The sequence below is a fragment of the Lampetra planeri genome, chromosome 33, assembly GCF_965212315.1.
Source record: "Lampetra planeri chromosome 33, kcLamPlan1.2.h2, whole genome shotgun sequence".
Lineage (NCBI taxonomy): Eukaryota > Metazoa > Chordata > Hyperoartia > Petromyzontiformes > Petromyzontidae > Lampetra > Lampetra planeri.
The window spans coordinates 8,950,301-8,973,146 of record NC_136139.1 but is presented as its reverse complement, the minus strand read 5'-3'; the positions used below and the strand labels follow the sequence as shown (position 1 = coordinate 8,973,146).

The 22,846-nt window shown below is 50.9% G+C and overlaps 1 protein-coding gene and 2 non-coding genes across 4 annotated transcripts in view; 2 read left to right on the top strand and 1 right to left on the bottom strand.

Moving 5' to 3' along the window:
* HAAO (3-hydroxyanthranilate 3,4-dioxygenase) overlaps positions 1 to 22,846 on the bottom strand; it is a 66,201-nt gene that overhangs the window by 6,377 nt on the left and 36,978 nt on the right. Inside the window, exons 1-9 of one of the 2 annotated variants that reach the window (XM_078610225.1) lie at positions 16,365 to 17,215; positions 15,157 to 15,235; positions 10,630 to 10,713; positions 7,437 to 7,543; positions 4,582 to 4,671; positions 2,283 to 2,326; positions 1,747 to 1,895; positions 1,236 to 1,304; positions 396 to 478 (exon numbers count right to left, since the gene is read on the bottom strand). In XM_078610225.1, coding sequence (XP_078466351.1) covers positions 396 to 478; positions 1,236 to 1,304; positions 1,747 to 1,895; positions 2,283 to 2,326; positions 4,582 to 4,671; positions 7,437 to 7,543; positions 10,630 to 10,713; positions 15,157 to 15,235; positions 16,365 to 16,447 — 788 coding nt within the window. In that variant the 5' untranslated portion in view covers positions 16,448 to 17,215. Of the gene's footprint in view, positions 1 to 395; positions 479 to 1,235; positions 1,305 to 1,746; positions 1,896 to 2,282; positions 2,327 to 4,581; positions 4,672 to 7,436; positions 7,544 to 10,629; positions 10,714 to 15,156; positions 15,236 to 16,364; positions 17,216 to 22,846 lie in introns of those variants that run through there. The other variant, XM_078610224.1, reaches the window with a different exon arrangement.
* TRNAI-UAU (transfer RNA isoleucine (anticodon UAU)) lies at positions 20,552 to 20,645 on the top strand. The gene is made up of 2 exons: positions 20,552 to 20,589; positions 20,610 to 20,645. It is a non-coding gene; the product is annotated as a tRNA-Ile (tRNA).
* Positions 21,479 to 21,572, top strand: TRNAI-UAU (transfer RNA isoleucine (anticodon UAU)). The gene is made up of 2 exons: positions 21,479 to 21,516; positions 21,537 to 21,572. It is a non-coding gene; the product is annotated as a tRNA-Ile (tRNA).

Below are 22,846 nucleotides of genomic sequence, written 5' to 3'. Positions count from 1 at the left end.
TGACTGCAGGAATCCATGCTCGTTGGTTCATTCGGTAAAGTCACGTAGGTAGAAATAAAATAAATCACGACGTTTCGTTTGCAACACAAGCAATCGTCAACAGGTGGGACAACTACAGCAAGAAATAAACTTTGTTTTACAAATTACTGTTTGTGTGATTTTCTTAGTTGTCCTATACTTTTCACATCTGTGACAAAATAGCTTCATAGCTCATCGGATCCCTCCAGTGTAAATGCTGATTCTGATTCCGAACTTTGCCGACAGTAGAGGACTGTGTGTTGTCGCCCGCTTAACATATTGGGCCCCTCGGCCTGTGTTCTGCAACTACGCAATGATAATACGAATCGTGAAAACAAAACGTGGGGTGGGAGAGCAGGGAATAAGAGTGCGTGTACCTGGTCCCTGCGGGTATCAGCAAGCTGTCGTCGGGACCCAGGGCCAGGGTCACGTCTCCGACCGCCACTTGAGACGTCCCTTCCTGCATCGTCCGCACGACAAGTGTCAAAGTGGTTTTGTGTAACCGCGGCCGGCGAGATGGTAACTACCTCGCCTCTAGTATGCAGGAGGTTGTGGGTTCGATCCCGGCCCTTATGACCCGTGTGTATTTAGGAGTTTGCGTGTTCTCCCCGTGGTGGTCGCGTGGATTTTTCACGGGGTCCTCCGGGTTTTCCACTCCGCGTTTAGACTCAACATTTGGCCGCTATAAATGTCGATGTGATAAGCCGCTGTTTCGTTGAGCGACCATTTGTGGTTAGAATGCTTCTGGAAAAGGGCGATGAAGCTCAGTGGGCCTCTCCTGGTAAAATAAAATAGTTTTTAGTTTATTATTTTAGAACCCATGAGACCAGGATGAGGCTCATTAACCATATTAAACATGTTAAACTATAAGCTACACTATTTTGTTTATTTTACCAGGCAAGGCCCACTGAGCTATATAGCTATTGTTCAGAAGCGACCTGGCCTCAAGTGATAGCTTATCATATGGACATTCACAGCAGCCCACTACTCTATAACGCGCGTTGATTCTAAATGTGGCGGGCAAAAGTGGAGAACCCGGAGAAGAGTCGACGCGACCAACCAGAGGACCTGGAGAAAGAACAACCACTTGGGAGAGAGACACGCAAACTCCAAATATACAGCAGCAGGCGTCAGGGTCGGGATCGAACCCACGACCTCCTGTATGCCAGGCGAGGGAGCTAACATTTCAGCGAGCATTGCAGCCCAAGTGGACGCACCATCTGCCAGATCCACGTGTCAGCCTCCTCCCCGTCACCCTCGCTCTGCCCGGCTCCGTAGATTTTAAGCTGCGACACACGAACGAACGCAACACGTATGTTATACAACACAACATATGACGAATTTAAAATGTGTGAAAACCACGCATATTTAACAAATTAACCTCCTCTCGCTCCGCCCATGCGCACGCTGTCTTTCTCCCTCGGCGTCACATTCCCCTTTGCCAATCAACTGCTGGATGACGAGGGGCCCGATCCACGCCGCGAGGGGTCGTGACCTCTATTTGACCATACTTCACCGCGCCGGTCAGTGGACGTTTGCTAAGGGAGACAGAGGGATGTCCCCACGTGCGCCGAGCTACGTAAACCCTCGGAACAGAGCTGGTCCGGCTACGTCTGCGGGGGGGGGGGGGGGGGGGGTTGATTTGGGGGGGATTTTTTGGGGGGGGGGAACTTGGGGCCGGGGGATTCAGAGGAAGGGGGACATGGGGGGGTGGGGGGGTTGGCCCACCTGGGTTTCGTAGCGGCCCTGGAAGGGGCACTGGGCACGCCCCTCCTGGAGGTTCAGGCGCTGGCGCTCCAGCCACGGGGAGAAGAGCAGCGGAGGCTCCACCTCGCGCTCCACCTCCAACGGGAACGGGGGATCCACTCTCTGGGCAGCTATGGGGGGCGGGGAGGGACAAGGGGTGGGGGTGGGGGGGGGCGAGGGGGGCAGTGATGAATCAGGAAAACGAGCAAGCTACAGGTACAAGCCCTTCTGTAAATCCACTGCTGGATTGATGAGCGCCTCCTCCTCCGCCTGCCATATTGGTGGGTGATTCTTCACAATGAAAATTCCAACGTCATCTTAAATCGCAGTGATTGCAACTCGATGCCCATGGAGTCTCGCAACTTTGTCACGCGTGCGGTGATCCACCAACCCTTGCCTCTCAGAGTGTTGCATTGCAGGCCACGCGCAAGGAAGTTTCTCTTGAGAAAAAGAAATGCCGGTCTCTCCACCCAACAACTATCTTTGACTCGGTGCCTGCAAAACGGCGAAATCCTCACCGGTAAGTGGTGTCTTGGTCCGGCACTGCTCAGAAGAAAAGAACCTGAGGGAGACAAATACGTTGAGGACGAAGAGGAGGAGGAGGGGTGACGCTCAGGCGGTCAGCACGTAATTTGTCGCGTAAGTTGGACTTAAAGTACAGCCACCTTGTGCCACCATGTGGCCATGCAAACCCAAGCTATGAGCCACTGTTGGGCCAAGTGCTGTTAAGTGTTGTTCATGAGCGTCTATTCAAGCCAGCAACGGCACACGAGGGGGTGGGTGGCCAGCACCACGCCCGGCCGCCTTTGTCTCCCCAGTGGCGATTATTTTACACAAAGCACCAGGTATTCATTTGAGGCTCCACCCACTGACACACACACACACAAAACAAATACAAAGATCCCCCGTATAGCTTAACAGACTGTAGGGGCAAGTGCTGTTAGCGAGCACCTATGAAGACCGGCACGGCACACGAGGAGGTGGGTGACCAGCGCCCCGCCCGGCCGCCTTTGTCTCCCCAGTGGCGATGTTTACACACCGCACCGGGTACTCATTTGAGGCTGAGTCGACCTAGGGGAGGCCCAGGACCGGTATCAGACAATCGTCACCGGTGTTGGCCGTGAGCGGGAATCGAATCCGGGTTGCCGGGTTCGTAGCGCAGCGCGCTAACCGCTACACTACCGCTCGCCACACACAGGCACACACACGCAGGCACAACACACGCAGGCAAATCTATGGCAGTGAATCTGGCTGGGTGACACTTGGCCACGGTTGGTCTGTGTCACCGGGCAACCCAAGCACTTGGCCGAGGTGCCGGTGTTGGAGTTGGGCCAAAACGCACCGGGGACACTCAAATACCGGTTCCCTACCTCTTCTGTGACGAAGGCGCCGGTGATGATGATGATGATGGATTTGCTTTAATAGGCTTCACCATTTCTGGCAATAAAACGGGTGTTAGGATGTTGAACCATCGAATAGATACCCATTGTAAGGCATCAAGTCTCCATACACTTTGCATACTCGTGGTAAAATAGGCAAACAATCATGCTCTGATATATGTATTGTCGTTGAATCTGACTGGCTTCCACCAGACACAGCCTTCTTTATCGCCTTGTCTCGCCCGCAGTGTCAGACCAGAGGAAGCCAAAAGGCGAACAATACAAACGTAATTCCAAGGATGAAAGTGTTCAAAGCTCATCATAGGGTTTGTCCCCTTTTTTCTGGCAACAAAACTGAAACCTTTATACAAGGAATCACGTGTGTGCTTTAACCACAATATTTGTGGTCAAAATGCAAACAAAAAACACACTCTGATAGTATATGCATTGGCGCCCTCTGGTCTAGCATCAATTGAGACGAGGCTCAAAAGAAAGCCGTCTCTGGTGTGGATCAATCGGTTTCAAGGCCAATGCATATGCTATCAGAGCGTGTTTTCTGTTTGCATTTGACCACAAGTATTGTGGTTAATGCAGACAGGATTCCTCGTTAAAAGGTTTCAGTTTTGTTGCCAGAAAAAAGGGGAAAAACCCTATTATTATATTTTGGAACTGGAAAAGGAGGTCTAATGATGTTCAAAGTTCGCCAATGATGTCGCTGTCAAAAATGCTGATTGCGCCGAAGATGGAAACGACGGCGATGATGATGATGATTATAATCATGATTACGATGACGCGGACGATGATGCCAATGATGATGACGCCGAAAGTCATGATGACGCGAATGATGATGTTGCTCACAACGATGATGATGAGGATGATGTCTGTGATGAAGACACCGCGAGTAAACGCGCCATGCGTATATTGTCAGATGTTGTGGATCTCTCTCTAACAATGCGCCGCTGCTGCTGCTAAAGTAGTAATACATCGGCCGCTTTATTAATCGGCCATGTCGGGTGGTATGGGGGTTTACGACACACTAAGCTAAAACGAAACTATTTTTAATTGATCAGATGAGGCCCACTGAGCTATGTAGCTCTTTTTCAGAAGCGACCTGGCCGCAAATGAGAGCCCAACGAAATGGCTTATCACGTGGCAATGTATAGCAGCCAAATCCTCTAAACGCGTGTTTACTCCAAATGTGGAGGGGAACACCGGAGGAGCTGGAGAAAGAACAACCAGCTGGGAGAAAGACACGCAAACTCAAAAATAGCAGGCGTCAGGGTCGGGATCTAACCCACGACCTCCTGCATACCAGGCGAGGTAGCTAACATCTCGCCTCTGCAGTGTCACACCATCTTACGACCCTGGAATCTATTACGAACCACGGCAGGACACCTCTTGGCAATCAGCATTGGCACTCGGCGAGACCGAACGTAACTCTTTGATGATGGGAGCGAGCTGGATGACCAGGTCTTCACAGCGGAACCATCGCTCGAACAGCACCTCCAATGATCCGCCAACGTAGTATCTGGGGTCAAAGATAAAGATCCGAACCGCACATGTAGCCTACATAGACTCTTGGGGCAAGTGATGTTAGCAAGCAAGCAAGCACCTGTTACGGACGGCACGGGGCACGAAGGGGTGGTGTGGCCAGAAACACTAACCGGTGGTGATGTTTACTTAAACGAATTTCTTTTCTATTTTAACCAGGTAAGGCCCACTGAGTTATAGGGTTGTTTCTCAGAAGCAACCCGGCTCTCACAAATGATAGCTCAACGAAGTGGCGGCTTATCACGTGGGGATGTTTAGCAGCCAAATCATCTAAACCGCGTGTTTACAAATGTGGAGAGAAACACAGGAGGAGCCGGAGAAAAATCTACGCGACCATGGGGAGAACATGCAAACTCCAAATATACAACAGGCGTCAAGGTCGGGATCGAACGTACGACCTCCTGTATCCCAGACGAGGTAGTTAGCATTTCACTACCGTGGCCCCCCTAATCATTTACACACGGCAGTAAGCATTTAAGCCAGGGTCGACCTAGAGGAGGCACATGACCAGTTCACATATTCGTCACTGACCTCGAGGCCACACTTCTCCCCACGCACATTCACAATTGAAACACGTGTGCACACGCGCGCGCACATCGATGCCCACAAACACAAATGTCCCCCATATAGCTCACACAGGCTGGCGGGACAAGTGCTGCTAGCGGGCACCTTGGCGGCTGACAGGACGCACGAGAGAAGCCCGGCCGCCTTTGTCTCCCCAGTGTTGCACGATGTGACACACACACTGATACACACAAGACAAATACCCCCGCCCCCCCCCCAAATAACGAGCACCTATGAAGGCCGGCACGGTACACGAATGGAGTGGGTGGCCAACACCGTGCCCGGCCGCCTTTGTCTCCCTAGTGTTAATCATTTAGACGCCGCACAAAGTGCACAATCATATGAGGCTGAGTCGACCTAGGGGAGGCCCAGGAACCGGTTCAGATAATCGTCACTGGTGTTGGTGGCCGTGAGCGGGAATCGAATTTCTGGTTGCCGGGGGTCCCTAGCGCAGCGCGCTAACCACCGCGCCACCGCTCCCCACGCGCGCACACACGCGCGCACACTGATGCCCCTCATTCAGGGCAGGTTTCTCGATGGGCGTTTCCCTGGGCTGCATGGATGCTCGTGCTCCCATTGGTTCATACTGTGCCCTCCCTCCCTGCCCCCGTGTGTGCGTGTGTGCGTGCGCGTCTCTTTGTTCTGCCTGTTAGGTAACCCTCATCCCCGGGGTCACGGGTGCGACTCCAGTCCAGCGTGCCGCGGGCCAATGATCCGGTTCGGGTTTTCCGCGGCGCCGATTGGACCTGTGCCGCAGTCACTTCGGGGGGCGGGGGGGACGGGGAGTGACTGCGGCATCCGTCGCCTGTGCGCGCTCTCTGACTGCGAGCACCGCCCCACCGGTGGAAGAGACGGAGCGGTGGAATCGGATCGCGCGCAGCCTCCGAGTTCCGGATCGAACAACGATTTTTTTTTTGGGGTCCGTGTTTATACGAAGAAAAAAAAAACCACGAGATGGATGGTGACGGCACCGGATCGTGAGCGATAGCGACTGAGTATGATGAGGCCCTTCATCCAGCAGTGGATATAAAATGACTGCTGCTGTTGCTGATGATGATGATGGCCATCAGACACATGAGAGGTTGTTGATACGCTCACGAGCGGATGCATCGCTTCGCCAGTTTCGTTTGGGCCGCGCGCGGCTCAATAGATTTGCGCCGAAACGAGGGCGTGCACATGAAGCGAGCCGAGCCCGTTGCAAGGCGAGGTCGAATCCCGGCCACGACCACCGTCACGAGGTGGTCCAGCCCCGGCCCTCACCACGGCACAACCCACCCTGAGTGACCAGCGTGGGAGGCTCGGGGTGGGGGAAGTGTGGCCAAATGACCCCTCTGACCGACAAGGCTTCAACGGGGTGGAGGGCATCAGTCATCCAGCAGCGGATCGACCACGGTGTCGTGATAGATCTGGGAGACTGCCGATTGACGGTGGTGGTGGTGGCTACGCTGCTGATGGAGGAGCAGCGAGTGGTTAATGGATCACCACCGCACAGATGTTGCGGTGAAACTCTCTTCCCGTGCCCTGGCTAGAGCAAGTGGACTAGTCGCCATCTGTTTCCATCTGTACGGGGATAGAGCGTTTGCTCGCCTCGCGCAAGGCGTCTGTTTTCTCCTGGTTCATCCGGTTATTCTCCCACGTGGATAACAATAAACACACCCATCATTAATCAGCTGGAAGCATCTTTAAATAATAGAAACCCACTGTAGCAGCAGGACCCTCCTGAAAGATTATCTGACGACTCAGTGTGGCTCTGCTGGATAAATATAAATAAAGATTAAAGGAATAAAGAAAAAATATCATTTTTAAAAGCTTGGGGCTCATCTCTACAACCAAGACAATGGCAACATCGCCAGTGTCGTCCCTGCCGCTGTTGGTGCCCCTCTTGCCTGAAACTTCCTCCCCCAGCAGTCCGTGCTGTGGGCTCCCTGCCACTCTTAGAGCTCGGGCTCAAGACTCCACTGCTGTGCCGATGACTGCCAATCTCTCTCTCTCTACAATATGACTGGCAACATAACCACGTGGCCAAGTGGCATCACAGAAGAGGGCACCACCGTCACGGACGATAACCGCCCCCACACCACACACCCATCCCCCCTCCTCCATCATCATCCCCCCTTCTTCCCACCCTCGACCGCCCCACCCCCCCCCCCCTAGCCCCCCCCCCCCCCCCTCACAAACCTGAGGCCATCGAGCTCCGACTCCTGGCGCTCTCGTTCCACCACGAGACCCACGGTGCCCGCGCGGCGCTGGGGAGAGTGCGGGATGCGAGCTGGCAGCAAGAACATCTACGAGGCGGGGGGGGGGGGCAGAGACACGGGACGAGTCGGGGGGGGGGCTCACGAGGTGGTGATGGGGGGGGACTTGGGAATGCATGAGGCAGCCGTGGAGGTCAGAGGTCAGGGAGCTTCGTCGGCACCGCTTTGATTCTGCGTTCGAATTGACGTTTTAGCCGCCTGTGATGAAACCGGGTTCTCCGGTTTGAGGTTCCCGCGAGCTGCACTTTGCCAGCTCGCCTGTGTCGGCTATACGGGGGATCTTTGTATGTATGTGTGTGTCAATGCGTACGCGTGTGTGAATGTGTGTGGGGAGCGGTAGTGCAGCGGTTAGCGTGCATGCGCTACAAACCGGGCGACCCGAGTCCGATTCCCGGTCACGGGCAGTACCAGCGATGAACCTGCCCTGGCGAACAGCAACTTGCCCCAACAGTCCGTTATGTCTATACGGGCGATCTTTGTATTTGTTTGGAGTAGTAGCCTCGAGGTCAATGCACTGTAGTGAATTGATGGGCTCGGCTCGGGCACCAATGGCTCACGTGGAGAAGCACGTGTTCACACCGAGGCCCACAGACTCACTCGGAGATCCATAGACTATCTACATCTATTCTAGATTTGAAGCTTTCGTGACTGCAAGGATTCATATTCTTAGGTTTTTTCGGTAAAGTCACGTAGGTAAAAAATTAAAATTAATAAAAGTAAAATAAAAATAAAATATAAATCACGACGTTTCAGAGGCAACACAAGCTTCCGTCTTCAGGTGGAACCTTCAGGTGGAACCGATGGTTCCACCTGAAGACGGAAGCTTGTGTTGCCTCCGAAACGTCGTGATTTTTATTTTATTTTTATTTTACTTTTATTAATTTAATTTTTTTACCTACGTGACTTTACCGAAAAAACCTAAGAATATGAATCTCTACATTTAGCCGTCGTCATTGCGATGAACACCGGGTTCACGAGTGTAGCGAGTTGATTGTCTGTACCCGGTCGCCGATAACTTGCGTGGCAACCCATAGACTCACATAGAGTTCCATGGACTTACACAGAGACCTCTGCACTGACAAAACGCCAATGTGATTCAAACCAGGCTCCCCAATGAAGTGACAGTCCGTGGTCTCAACCAGGCTACCAATCGCTGCACGCACAACGCCACGATTTTACAATCGGATAATTAACCACCATGGGGGGACGTCACCCCCCTATGCATTTAGACGCGTGAACAAAAGCGTCTTGGACAGAATGAGCGGCGCTCGCGAGGTGACTTCAGCATCGGGCTCGTGAACTCAACGATCGCGAACGGCTGCGTCTTGGCGAAGGCGGAGCGCCCCTGCAAGCGTTGAAATGTTCGAGACCGTGAGCGCAGTGATGCTGCGACTAGGCAAGAGGAACAAGCCCGAGGTGCGGCCGTGTGAGACAAATCAAACATTGGGGTCTCGCGTGACCGCTCGCCGCACCGCCTGAGCTGATATTGTCGGCGCCGCAGTGGCTAGGAGATGTTAACTCTCTCGCCTGGTATACAGGAGGTCGTGGATTCGATCCCGACCCCGACGCCTGCTGTATATTTGGAATTTGCGTGTCTCTCTCGCCGTGGTCATGTGGGTTTTTTTTCTCCGGGTTCTCTGGGTGTTCCCTCCGCATTTAGGATCAATGTGCGTTAAGATTAGTGGTTCCTAACCTTTACTGAAGCCATGCACCCCTTTGGTTCTTAATCTTAAAAAAAATTATGATGTTAATAACTACATTGGTTTTGTCTATATTTAAAGCTGTTGTGACTGCAGGAATTCATATTCTTGGTTCTTTCGGTAAAGTCACGTAGAAGGGAAATATTAAAATAATAAAAATAAAACAATACAATTCTCACGACGTTTCGATTGCAACACAAGCAATCATCATCAGGTGTGAAAACGTCGTGAGAATGTTATTGTTTTTTAAATTTATTATTTCCCTTCTACATTGGTTTTGATTAAACAAATTAGTTGTAACTTACGTGGCCGTGCTTAATTTGTGTTTTCGATGATTTACCCTCTAAGAACAATATCTGGCCTTGCCTCGCACCCCCAGAAAGGGCATCTCACACCCCCAGGGGGTGCAGCGTGCAGCCGAGGTGCAGAGCCACTGGTTTAGAGCAAGGCAGCTCAGTGGGCCACACCTGGTTTAAAGATAATTGTTTTTTAAATCCTTTATATTAAGTTCGCTTGCTTGCTTGCGCGCTTACGACCGTGCAAATCTTTCGGTCGTTTTTTAACCCACTTCCCGTGATCCAATCGAGTTGACATTTTGCACAGACTCGTTGTGCGTGACAATTTATTTTCGTGAAAATGTTTTTCCTAAATTTTCCACTTTTTAGGAAAAATAAAATTTAATATTTTATTTAAGATACCAATGTGATAAAAATGAAACTCTTACTCAAGAAAAACAGAAATGAATAATAAAATTAAACCGATGCCACGCATATAAAGGATTTATAGTGAAAAACTTTGTTTTTACGGGTTAATTTTTTATCCTTTAATCTGGCAACAAAACTGACACCTTTATTTTTATTTTTACAAGGAGTCATGTTTGCATTGACCACAATACCTGCAGTCGGAATGCAAACAAAAAACACAACTCTGATAATGTATGGGCTGTCCTTGAAATTAATTGGTCCACACCCGAGACAGCTTTCCTTAGAGCCTAGTCTCTCATGGTGTTGGACCAGATGACGCCAAAAGGCGCACAACTCAAAGACAATGCACCATCAGAGTATGAGAGCTCGGGGTAAGCATTCACACCATTGGAACCTCATTTGCCAGTAGCAAAATATGATAATTGTTTTTTTTACCCTTTTATCTGATAATGTATGCACTGTCCTTCAAATTTCAAGGACAGGGCATAGATTATCAGAGTTATGTTTTTTACTTGCATTCCGACTGCAGGTATTGTGGTCAATGCAAACATGACTCCTGGTAAAAAAAAAATGTGTCAGTTTTATTGCCAGATAAAAAAACAATTAACATATTTTGCTACTGGCAAATGAGGTTCCAATGCTGGTTTAAAGAATTTAGTAGTTTAGTTTAGTTTCTGCGCCACTGGGGGTAACCGAGCAACGGCTCCCTCACCTCTCCCTCCTTGATGTGGATGTCCCGCCTCTGGCCGCGTTCCATTATCTTCAGACACATGTCACCCTCGATCTGGAAGAAGAGCTGCTCGCCACAGAGCGGTGGGCAACACAAACACAGCGAGAGACGCGAAGGGCTCCCGTGTCATCTCAACAGACCGCTGGCAGGAGGAGGAGGAGGGGGGGTGCGGTAAGGGACCCACGGCATAGAACTCACGGTAAGGAACCCACGCTTGGTCGTCTTTGTTTTGTCTACCCCACCGGTGCTGACGTTTACACACCGCCCGCACCTGCAACTCATTCGAGGCTCAGTCGATCTAGGGGAGGACCCAAGACGGGTTTAGATGTTAGTCACTGGTGTTGGCCGTGAACGTGAATCGAACCTGGGTGGCCGGGTTAGTAGCGCAGCGCGCTGACCACTGCGCCACCGCTCCCCACACACACACACACGTGCCCCGCCCCTCCCACCACCCCCCCCCACTATGGACGACCGTGGTGATGGTGGTGGTGGTGGCATTGACAGATTTGGCTGCGATGAAATTTGAATCTGGACCTTGATCGTTGCAAATCATTGTGGCTCTCTGAGGATTTACTAGAGCGCGACATTGGTCAAGGTTTTACCGTATGGAATGGGGAATATATTTTTACACGTTTGTCTTGAACCATATGCAGCATGGCGTGAGTTGACGCAGGTGAATTAGTAACTCGAGGGTACACGTGAACTGTGGACTGATAGGGAGAGTATGAACAGCGATCGCCATGAAGCTGCTATTCAACAACAAAATATATTCGTCGAGAATCTTGGCTGGCTGCTGGCTGGGCCTCCTCTCCACGCCGACGATAGCTCTACTAATAGGGTGTTTCCCCTTTTTTTCTGGCAACAAAACTGACACCTTTTGCAAGGAATCATGCTTACATTAACCACAATCATGCTTACATTAACCACAATACTTGCAGTCAAGTATTGCGGTTAATGTAAGCATGATTCCTTGCAAAAGGTGTCAGTTTTGTTGCCAGAAAAAAGGGGATAAACCCCTATTAATATATTTTGGTACTGGCAAAGGAGGTCCCATGACGATAGCTCTGTTGTTAGTGACCGCTGTTGGCTGTCGCCACCGACACTAGCTGGGTAGCTGGCCACGTGGGTTGTTCTGCGTAACAAATCAACACCGAGTTGAGCTGAAACGGCGGTTACCCGGCTACCGTACCCGGCCGGCCGGGTACGGGTACCCGTTTGCGACCCTGGTGCGGCCGGGTACGGGTACGGGTAGGCCGTGAGTCACTGGTGAGTAACCGTTTGTCACTCATTTCGGGTAGGGTACGGGTACGGGTAGGATACGGCTACCTGTACCCGGCCGGGTACGGGTACCCATTTGCGACCCTGGTGCGGCCGGGTACGGGTACGGGTAAGGAATCAAAACCCGTTTGCGACCTCTGCCGAAGAGACGGGAAAACTAACACAGCAGACTTACCACGGTTCATTTAACAATGCTCCTCCTGATTTAATTCATCTTATACCCACGTGACTTTACCGAAAGAACCAAAGAGTATGGATCCTTGCAGTCACGAAAATTTCCAATCTAGAATTGCCCTCTACCTTTTCAATCTGTGCTCCTACTAATGTTACTCTTTCGCCCGAATTTATTTTTAAAATCGTTGAGAATACATAAAAAAAATAACCTACAATACATTATCTTGGCATTTTGTTATTACTACTCGACTACATAAAAGCAGATAACTTGTAGTGCTCCGATCATTACAGGAGCATTGCGATACAACGACTATGAACAGTGACATCAGTTTATTGTTTTCCTTTGCAGGGTAACAACAACAACGACGACGAAGGGGTGGTCCTCTGCTCGTTCACATTGACAATGCCGTCGTTAATCCACTGCTGGATGAAGGTGGGGGCCGGGCGAAGGGGCTATTGGTCATCTTCCCAGTCTGACTACAGTCCCATCAACAGTTCACAATCCCCCCCCCCCCGGCCTTGACCCTCAACTCATCTGAACCTTTCCCTAGCCCAGGGCACAGCAACCAAACTGACAAGAAGAGAGAATATTTTTTGTCGAATTTGATACAAAAAAAAATGACTCGGTAGTTGAAGAGCCGCTATGCGCCTGGATGAATACCAGACGGTCGGTGGGTCAAAACTGACACCTTTTTACAAGGAGTCATGTTTGCATAGACCGCAATACCTGCAGTCATAATACAAACAAAAGAACATAACTCTGATAATGTGCACTGTCCTTAAAGTTGATTGATCCACACCCGAGACAGCTTTCCTTAGAGCCTAGTCTCATATGGGTTGGACCAGATGACGCCAAAAGCGCCTTTTGGCGTCATCTGGTCCAACCCATATGAGACTAGGCTCTAAGGAAAGCTGTCTCGGGTGTGGATCAATCAACTTTAAGGACAGTGCACATTATCAGAGTTATGTTCTTTTGTTTGTATTATGACTGCAGGTATTGCGGTCTATGCAAACATGACTCCTTGTAAAAAGGTGTCAGTTTTGTTGCCAGATAGAAGGGTAAAGAACCAATTATCATATTTTTACTGGCAAATGAGGTTCCCATAGGGTCGGTGGGTCCTTAATAATAATACAAAATACCGACCCTCTGCGCTGGCCCGACCCACGCAGCCCTGTAGCGTGACCCAGTTTGAAAGAGAGAGGCATTCAACGGCTCGTTGGCAAGAAGGCCGACGTTAAATGAACTTTAAACAGACGTTCAAGGCTGCACGGAACGAGTCCGCGAGACGCACTCCGCCTGGGTTCGAGCCCGCACTCGGGCCTGGCTCTCAAGAGATGCGCCACTGTGCTCACAGCACACGGGGAAAGGCTGCGACTCCCCATTGCTTAATAAGTTCTAGAGCAGTGTTCTTCACTAAGTTCTACGGCAGTGGTCTTCACTAAGTTCTAGGGCAGTGGTCTTCACCAAGTTCTACAGCAGTGGTCTTCACTAAGTTCTACAGCAGTGGTTTTCACTAAGTTATAGAGCAGTGTTCTTCACTAAGTTCTAGGGCAGTGGTCTTCACTAAGTTCTACAGCAGTGTTCTTCACTAAGTTCTACAGCAGTGTTCTTCACAAAGTTCTAGGGCAGTGGTCTTCACTAAGTTCTACAGCAGTGTTCTTCACTAAGTTCTAGGGCAGTGTTCTTCACTAAGTTTTAGGGCAGTGGTCTTCACTAAGTTATAGGGCAGTGTTCTTCACTAAGTTCTAGAGCAGTGGTCTTCACTAATTTCTACAGCAGTTTTCTTCACTAAGTTCTACAGCAGAGTTCTTCACTAAGTTCTACAGCAGTGTTCTTCAATTTCGCCAATAAGACATCATCAGTGTGAGGACAGCCACAAATTTGAACCCATTGTCAAGGGGGTTGACAGCAGCAGGATGACGATGGTGATGGGCGGTGTTGTCACTCCGCGTGGGCTTTTCGATTTAAAGCTTTCGTGACTGCAGGGATTCATCTTCTTGGTTCTTTCGGTAAAGTCACGTAGAAGGGAAGTAATAAAATAATAAAAAATAAAACATAATAAAATACAATTCTCACGACGTTTCGGCGTTGTGGCCGACACGTCGTGAGAATTATTTTATTATGTTTTATTTTTATTATTTATTATTTTATTACTTCCCTTCTACGTGACTTTACCGAAAGAACCAAGAAGATGAATCATCGTGGACTGTCCGGGGCGCCGCACGTCAGGGGCCGCACTAGTGGCCACCAGGGACCGCCAGTGGCCCGCGGGCCTTGCGATGAAGACCGCTGCTTTACAGGGTGAGCGACTCCTCTCGAATCCACTCCCTCTCTCCCACTCACTGCAGCAATCTCTCTCTCGCTCTCCTCGCTCTCTTTCTCAGGTGTCCTCCCGTGCGGCTGAATGTCCTTTGCAAGTTCAGTTGGGTGTGGGTTACAAATGTTTATTCCATCCTCGCGTACGATGGCAAAATGTATGTATATACGTGTACAGGAGCTAATGGAAATGCCGAGCTCTGGTAGTTTAAACGTGAAAATATGTTGCTTCGAAAATCACTCATTCACAATGTTTCTTATTTATTTCTGAATGCATGAAGTCAGTGTTTCTACCAATGTTTTTAAGAATTTAGTCTAACTGAACTATTTTCTTTTTCACCAGGTAAGGATCACTGAGCTATCTATCTCTGTTTCAGAAGCGACATGGCTATCACAGATGATAGGTCAACGAAGTGGCTAATCACGTGGACATTCAAAGCAGCCAAACTATCTAAACGCGTGATGTTGATTCTAAACGTGGAGGGAAAACCCGAAGAGATGATAATGAGAGAGAAAGAGAGAGACGCAAACTCCAAATATACAGCAGCAGGCGTCAGGGTCGCGATCGAACCCACGACCTCCTGCGTACCAGGCGAGGTAGTTAACATCTCGACGTGGTCGGGAGGGCTTCGCCTTCAGTAGAAGGGGGGTGGGGTGGAGGTTGACCCCCACCCCCCCACCCTCTGACGTAACGTTCTAACCCCCCCTCCCACCACCCCCCCCCCCCCCCCGTGGATTACCTCCTCGCCCTCCTCGATGTGGTAATCCTCGCGCTGGTTGGGCCCCCCCACGAACATCACCTTGAGCTGGGCCGCGTGCCTGGGGGGGGGGGGCAGTGACGTCATTTCAATAATAATAATTATATAACGACGCAATGGCCGATCCACACATTCGAAGGAGACATCGCGGGGGTACAGAATCAGAATCTTGCGTTTACACTGGAGGGATACGATGAGTGATGAATTTCTGTCGTTATAACAACAAACCGTACAAACACGCGGTAGGAGTTCAAAGTACAAGAAAGGTAAACAAATCACCCCAAACAACATACAAAGAAAAACTAAACCATCCCTCTCCTACCAGGCAAAGCCCACTGAGGTATCAACTTGTTTTTCAGTAGCGACCTGGCCACAAATGATAGCTCAATCAAGTGGCTTATCATATTGGACATTTATAGCAGCAAAACTATCTGAATACTCGAGACGCATGCTTCTAAATGTAGAGGAGCCGGAGAAAGAAAAAGAAAACATCCAGGCGTTAGGGTCGGGATCGAATCCCTGACCTCCTTGCATACCAGGCGAAGAAGATAACATCACACCGCTGCTCCTGCCGCAGGTAACTGGCTGAACCACCTGAATGTGAGAGTGTAGCTGTTGCTCTGCAGCTCCATCATCCATACGAAAGAAAGATCAAGAAGAAGATTAACCAGCCATACCCCCCCCCCACACACACCCCTAACGAACGCTAACCATGACCCCTAACGCGAGCATTGTTCTTTCAGAACGGGACAAACGTCGCCACGTGGCAGGACCCTCCTGGAAAACGGGTCACGAGACTCAATGAGGCTTACAAAAAACGTCGTTATTTCCACGAAGGTCAAAGTATATCGCCCATTTACGAACGGTGATGTTATTGTTTTTTTTTGGACGGCTCATCAAATTCACGACGGATTAAAACACAACGTTCAAGTGTGCAGGAAATGTCCAAATCCTGCACAGCCCCCAACCAGTGGACCTCTCGCTCTGTCAGTCAATCACATGCCACCAACTCGTGACGAGCGGTGACCGAGAACATGTGTCAGCATGCGGCACACCCACATCCAGTGTACATCTCGCGATGGCCGTGGTTCTCATTACGGTGCCTAATCACTGAGAAATCAACGAAGCCCACCCCGCGTGAGTGAATGTCGCTGTAAGCCCACCGATCATCCCGCGTCGGCGTCACTCACATTAGTTTATTGCACACGGGAGGAGTGAAGAAAGGCGAATTCTCCTCGATCCACCTTCTCACGGCCACCACCTGAAGCTCCATGATCCAAGATGACCACCAAATTCACCGGAAACGCCACCACCACCAACTTCACCAGAAACTCCACCACCACCACCTTCACCAGAAACTCCACCACCACCAACTTCACCAGAAACTCCACCACCACCAACTTCACCAGAAACTCCACCACCACCAACTTCACCAGAAACTCCACCACCAACTTCACCAGAAACTCCACCACCACCAACTTCACCAGAAACTCCACCACCACCAACTTCACCAGAAACTCCACCACCACCAACTTCACCAGAAACTTCACCACCACCACCTTCACCAGAAACTCCACCACCACCAACTTCACCATAAACTCCACCACCAACTTCACCAGAAACTTCACCACGAACAACTTCACCAACTTCACCACTAACTCCACCACCACCACCAACTTCACCAAAAACTCCACCACCACCAACTTCACCGGAAACGCCACCACCACCAACTTCACCAGAAACTCCACCACGAACAACTTCACCAACTTCACCACTAACTCCACCACCAGCAACTCCACCAGAAACCCCACCACCACCTGCTACCACCAAGTTCACCACCAACACCAACTCTAACAACAACAACAACCACCACCACCAACAACAACAACGTCGTCCCGTCCAGCGAAGGCCCCGCGTGTCCCGTCGGCGAACAGCGCGTCGCTGTGAGTGGCGGGTGTGTTGACTCCGCGGAATGCAATCGGGGAGAGAGAGAGTTTGACGCGGGAGGCGGAGAGAGGCGTGGATTCGTGCGTTCGACTCAAACCCCAGCGAGACGAGATCATTCGTGTACTCGTGGTTGCATAATCGGAAGATCTGCGTTGGGGGGGAGGGGGGAGGGCGACGCTCACAACAACGAGCGGAGAGGCGGGCGGAAAAAGCGCAGCAAGTTGGCAGAGTGGGGAACACAGGTGACGGCATCTGCCAGTCGTCGCAGATCAGTCAACTCCGTCTCAGCTGGGTCTGTCACTTTGTCCAGTGACCTGCCAGCAGTAAGCCTCAGACACTTCACGTGGCCTCAAGGTGCACCTAGCCTGGCACAAGCACTGTGGTTTGACATCAGCGCCACTCAGTGGCGACTGGCGGCTGTTGTTATTGGTGCACCGGCTGATTGGAGGGGCGGGGGAAGGGAGTGGGGATGATGTTATTGATATTTTATTAATATTTCCTGGCGATGTCGCCGTGGTTGTGATATGCTAGTGGCGTGAGTGATGGTTGCGATGGCGATGTTCGCGATGTCGCGGTGATGCCCGTGCTGCTGGCGATGTCGTGTTAATGGCAATGCCAAGCTGTGCAGGTGATGGTCGTCTTGGGGGTGTCGGTAATCAGCTGATTAGGGTGGGTGTGGGGCGGGTTGCGGGGAGGGGCGTCTCCCCACCGCTGCCCCTCCCCCCACGTCCACCCCCCCCCCATTGGCTCGAGGATTCTGCGAGCTCAGCGCATTCCACGCTCCGACAATTGTTGACCCACAGCCAACGACACAACATCGGCGAATCGATTTGTTCGGATTCGTCGTCGTCGTCATCATCGTCGTCGTCATCACATTGTTTTTGTTGCAAGTGCCTCTCGCAATGTACATGACGCGCACAATCTCCACCATCAATGAATGATAATAATCACGAATAAAACATCTCTCATCATGATTATTGGCTATTTCACAGCCACGGCTGAACGAATGCCCATTGCCATCATCAGTCATAATCAATCCACTGCTGGATGAAAGCCTCCGCTAATCCATTGCCGTCATTCGATGTGATGTCACGATCCCCCTCCTCCTGGCCCAGCGCGAGCTAATTCCATCGCTCCATCTCCGCGATGGATGTCCTCTCGCGCGTGTTCCCTTGCCTATGGGTGGCTGCGGTGCCGGGATGTTTACTCCTTCGCCTGGTACGCAGGAGATCGTGGGTTCGATCCCGACCCTGAAGTGTGCTGCATATTTAGAGTTTAGATGTCTCTCTCTCTCTCTCTCCCCGTGGTCACGTGGATCTTTCTCCGTGTCCCTCCGGGTTTCCAGCTCACCTCCACATGTCGAATCAACAACAACAACACGTTTAAATTTCGATTTAAAGCTTTCGTGACTGCAGGGATTCATCTTCTTGGTTCTTTCGGTAAAGTCACGTAGAAGGGAAATAATAAAATAATAAAAATAAAACATAATAGGTGAAGAACAGGTCTGTCGGAAAGACAGTGTCTTTCCGACAGACCTGTTCTTCACCTGAGGACGGCTGCTTGCGTTGTGGCCGAAACGTCGTGAGAATTATTTTCGTATGTTTTATTATTATTTTATTATTTCCCTTCTACGTGACTTTACCGAAAGAACCAAGAAGATGAACAACACGTTTGTTAGGACTTGGCTGCTGGACATTTCCACGCACCGTGTTGTCCTCATCATCATCATCATCATCCCTCGTGACACATTGCATGCCCAAGTCCACCAACGTCCCCCTGCAGTCCTCACCACGTCTCTCTAAGCTGCGCGTGTCCTCTGATCCACGCGCTCTTCTTTCTGGCTTCCAGGGTAGCTCCAAGCGCGCGCCTCTCCACGCTTCCAAACTAAACCGCACATCGCGTGTTTCACTGATCCTTGAGTCTCATAGACTCCCTTAGAGACCCAAAGACTGCCAAAGAGACACAAACACTCCACCAGATGAAGGCCCACCTGGCTATCACAAATGATAGCTCGAAATGTATACGCAAGACAAATTATGCTAAACGCACGTTGATTCGAAATCTGGAGGGGCAAAAAACCGGGAGAGCCCGCAGTGAAAAATCCGAGCGACCACGTTGTGCGAGAGAGCACATGCCAACTCCAAATGCATACAGCGGGCGTCAGTCGGGGTCGGGATTGAACTCACGACCTCCTGCATAACCAGGCGAAGAAGTTCACATCTCGGCACCCTGCTCAGCTCTCGTTCCACCTTCTTCGATGCCTGCGGGTGTAGTGCTCGACACCGATGGCTCAGCACCCTGGACGCGCATTGCAGAGGTCGCCGGTGCCATGCGACCTCCAGGAGCGCCACTTGAAACGACGGTGCCCGATTCCTGAATCCAGACTCAGCCCCACCGCAGCGCGCCAACGCCCTCCTCGAACCACCTAGCAATGGACCCAGCGTGGTCCAGATGTCTTGTGAAGCGCGTTTAATTCTCTAAAAGTTGATATTTTTGGAAGTACATTTTTTTGGGGGGTGGGGGTCATTTAATTGGGGATCACAAGACATCTGGACCATCGCCGTATATCGCTGCACCTCAAGCGATGGCCAGCAGGTCGCTTCTGCTGGGGGGGTAAAGCGTGGGGGCCCTGCCAAGACGTCTTGGCGAACGTGGAATATTGGCCCCAGTGCACCGTCTCTTTCGATAGCCAGAGAGACAGACAGAGAGGAAGAGAAACGGAAAGAAGCTCCCTCGAGTGCACGCCCTTCCGCCAGCAGTGGCGTGAGCCGGCACTTGCAGGGGCTGCGCCTGTCAAAACGGGACGCCGAGAGCCACCATCGTGCCGCCTCGGGTGGAGTTCACCAGCAGGGGGCGCACGCGCTCCGCACTGGGGGGGGGGGGGGGGGCGTGGGGGGGGGGCATCGTGGCTGGGGAAGATGAAATTCACAACTCTCGTGCCTCACCCCCGAGACCGAGTCCGCGGGGATTCGGGGAGATGGGGGGGGTAGGAAGAGGGGCTAATCCCACCGCTTCCCACCACATTCAGAATGATTTAGAATTGCACTGATGTTTATAAGCATCTAACACTACGCAAACACAGTTTCCATCCACGTGTTCATTGGATGTGCAGTGCCAAACAATAACATTTGTGCGTTGCTTTTTGCAAATCGTTGTATAAAAGATGACAAAATTAAAGTAATAGCGATGGTTGCACATCGCGCGACGCACTCATTTGAGGCTGAGTCCACTTAGGGAAGTCGCAAGGACTAATTTACATAATCGTCACTGGTGTTGATAGCCGTGCGCGGGGAATCGAATCCCTGGTCGCCAAGCTCGAAGAGCAGCGCGCTAACCATTGTGCCACCGCTCTCTCAGAGATTATCTCTCTTCCGTGCCATTCTTGTCTAACCACTTTTAAGAGGTCACTACACTCAGAGGGCATCTCAATGCTCCAGTGGCGCAACCGGTTAGCGCGCGGTACTTATAAGGCAGTACTTGCCCTGGCCATGCCGAGGTTGTGAGTTCGAGCCTCACCTGGAGCAGAGGGCTTTTTTTATTCAATTGACCTCTCAGGGGCATCGGTGATGATGAAGCTGTGGGAATACATGACATCACCCCCCCCCCCCCCACACTCGCCACTTAAAACACATTCCTGCGGAGGGAGCTGGTAGGAACGTTGGGTTGTTCGGCCAATGGCCAGGGTCAACGGCGGCGTGGTGTATTCCGCAAATATGGCCGACTGTGAGGGTGGGCACAAGCCGGCGTGAGTAGGTTAAACGTTGAGTTTAATAAGGGCACCACGGGGTGACCAGCCCCTCCCCACCCAGCCCCACCCAGCCCCTCCCCATCCTCTCCACCCAGCCCCTACCCTCCCCACCCAGCCCCTCCACACCCTCCCCTCCTCACCAAGCCCCACCCTCCCTCCCCACGCCTGCGGTATATTCGGAGTCTGCGTGCTCTCCCCGTGGTGGCGTGGATTTATCTCCGGGTCGTCCGGGTTTGCCCTGCAAATGTAGAATCAAAACGCGCTGAGAATATTTGGCTGTTATAAATGTTCACGTGATAAGCCACTTCGTTGAGCTACTGTATCATTTGTGATCCCAGGTCTCTTCTAAAAAAGGGCTCTAAAGTAGCACCTATTAGGCAGGGACAACACACGGAGGGGTGGGTGGCGAGCACCACACCAGGCCGCCTTTGTCTAACCAAAAGCGATGGTTGCACATAGCCGTGAGCGGGGAATCGAATCCCTGGTCGTCAAGCTCGAAGGGCAGCGCGCTAACTATTGTGCCACTGATCTCTCGTAGATGATCTCTCTTCCGTGCCATTCTTGTTTAACCACTTTTAAGAGGTCACTACACTCACAGGGCATCTCAATGCTCCAGTGGCGCAACCGGTTAGCGCGCGGTACTTATAAGGCAGTACTTGCCCTGGCCATGCCGAGGTTGTGAGTTCGAGCCTCACCTGGAGCAGAGGGCTTTTTTATTCAATTGACCTCTCAGGGGCATCGGTGATGATGAAGCTGTGGGAATACATGACATCACCAACCGCCACCTTCCCCCACACACACACTCGCCACTTAAAAAAAATGATCAATCTGCGGTGAGATTTGCAGAAATCATGGTGGTCGTATTGTCTAGTTATTAACTTTACCACCCCTTCCCATCAACCCTTCAAGGGACGGGTCCTGCCCAATTCCCAATGCTACGGTGGCGAGATGTTATCTGCCTCGCCTGGTATACAGGAGATCGTGGGTGCAATCCCGACCCTGACGCCTGCTGTATACCTGGAGTTTGCGCGTCTCTCTCCCCGTGGTGGCGTGGATTTTTCTCCGGGTGCTCCGATTTTTTCCCTTCCACATTTAGAATCAAGGTGCGCTCAGCGTGTTTGGCTGCTGTAAATGTCCACGTGATAAGACAATGTTGGCTGCCGCTCCGTCGTTCGTGGCCTGGTCGCTCATGAAAACGAGATGTATAGTGGGCCTTACCTGGTCAAGTAAAAATGTGTTTATTTTGTTCGTTTTACCTCTTTTTGCACACCTTCTATCCAGAGTCAAACTCACGTCTGGGTTTGTGTCTTGTCTCTCTTTAAAAAAATGATTTACACTTAACTTCTAACTTAGCGATCTTTGAAAAACGTAATCAACCAGGCTATGCGTTAATTGTGTGTTGACCGACTCTCTGTGTTGCATTACATTACATTTCGAAATTTTGCTAGGTTATTTAATTTAGTGTGTCTCTCTCCCTGTCTCCTAATTTTTTCAAGCTTTTGCACCGTGCCACTCACCGTGCCACTCATTGACATGCTAATTTCTCTAACCCCTCCCTCTCTCTCCGTCCCCGCCCCCTCTCTCTATTTAAGGCCTCGACACAGAGGCGTGGTTTCTCTGTGTGCCTATGTTTTGTCTCTCTCTATGTATCTCTGTGATATGTCTCTACTAATATGTCTGTCTATATGTCTCTGGTTCTGTGTTTTATCTCTCTCTCAAATTTAGCATTCTCAGGAAGAACGTAATCAACCAGGTAGGGTGTTGCCTGTTATGTTAATCGACTCTCTCTTGTATTACATTACATTTCTAAGTATACTAGATTTGTGCTTCTTTTTCATTTATACCTGATGATGATTTCTCGTGTTGCAATCGAAACGTCGTATGCTAGTATTTAATTTATTATTTTCTTTTCATACGTGACTTTACCGAAAGAACCAAAGAGTCACGTCTGGGTCTCTGACCCTCTCGGTCAGAAAA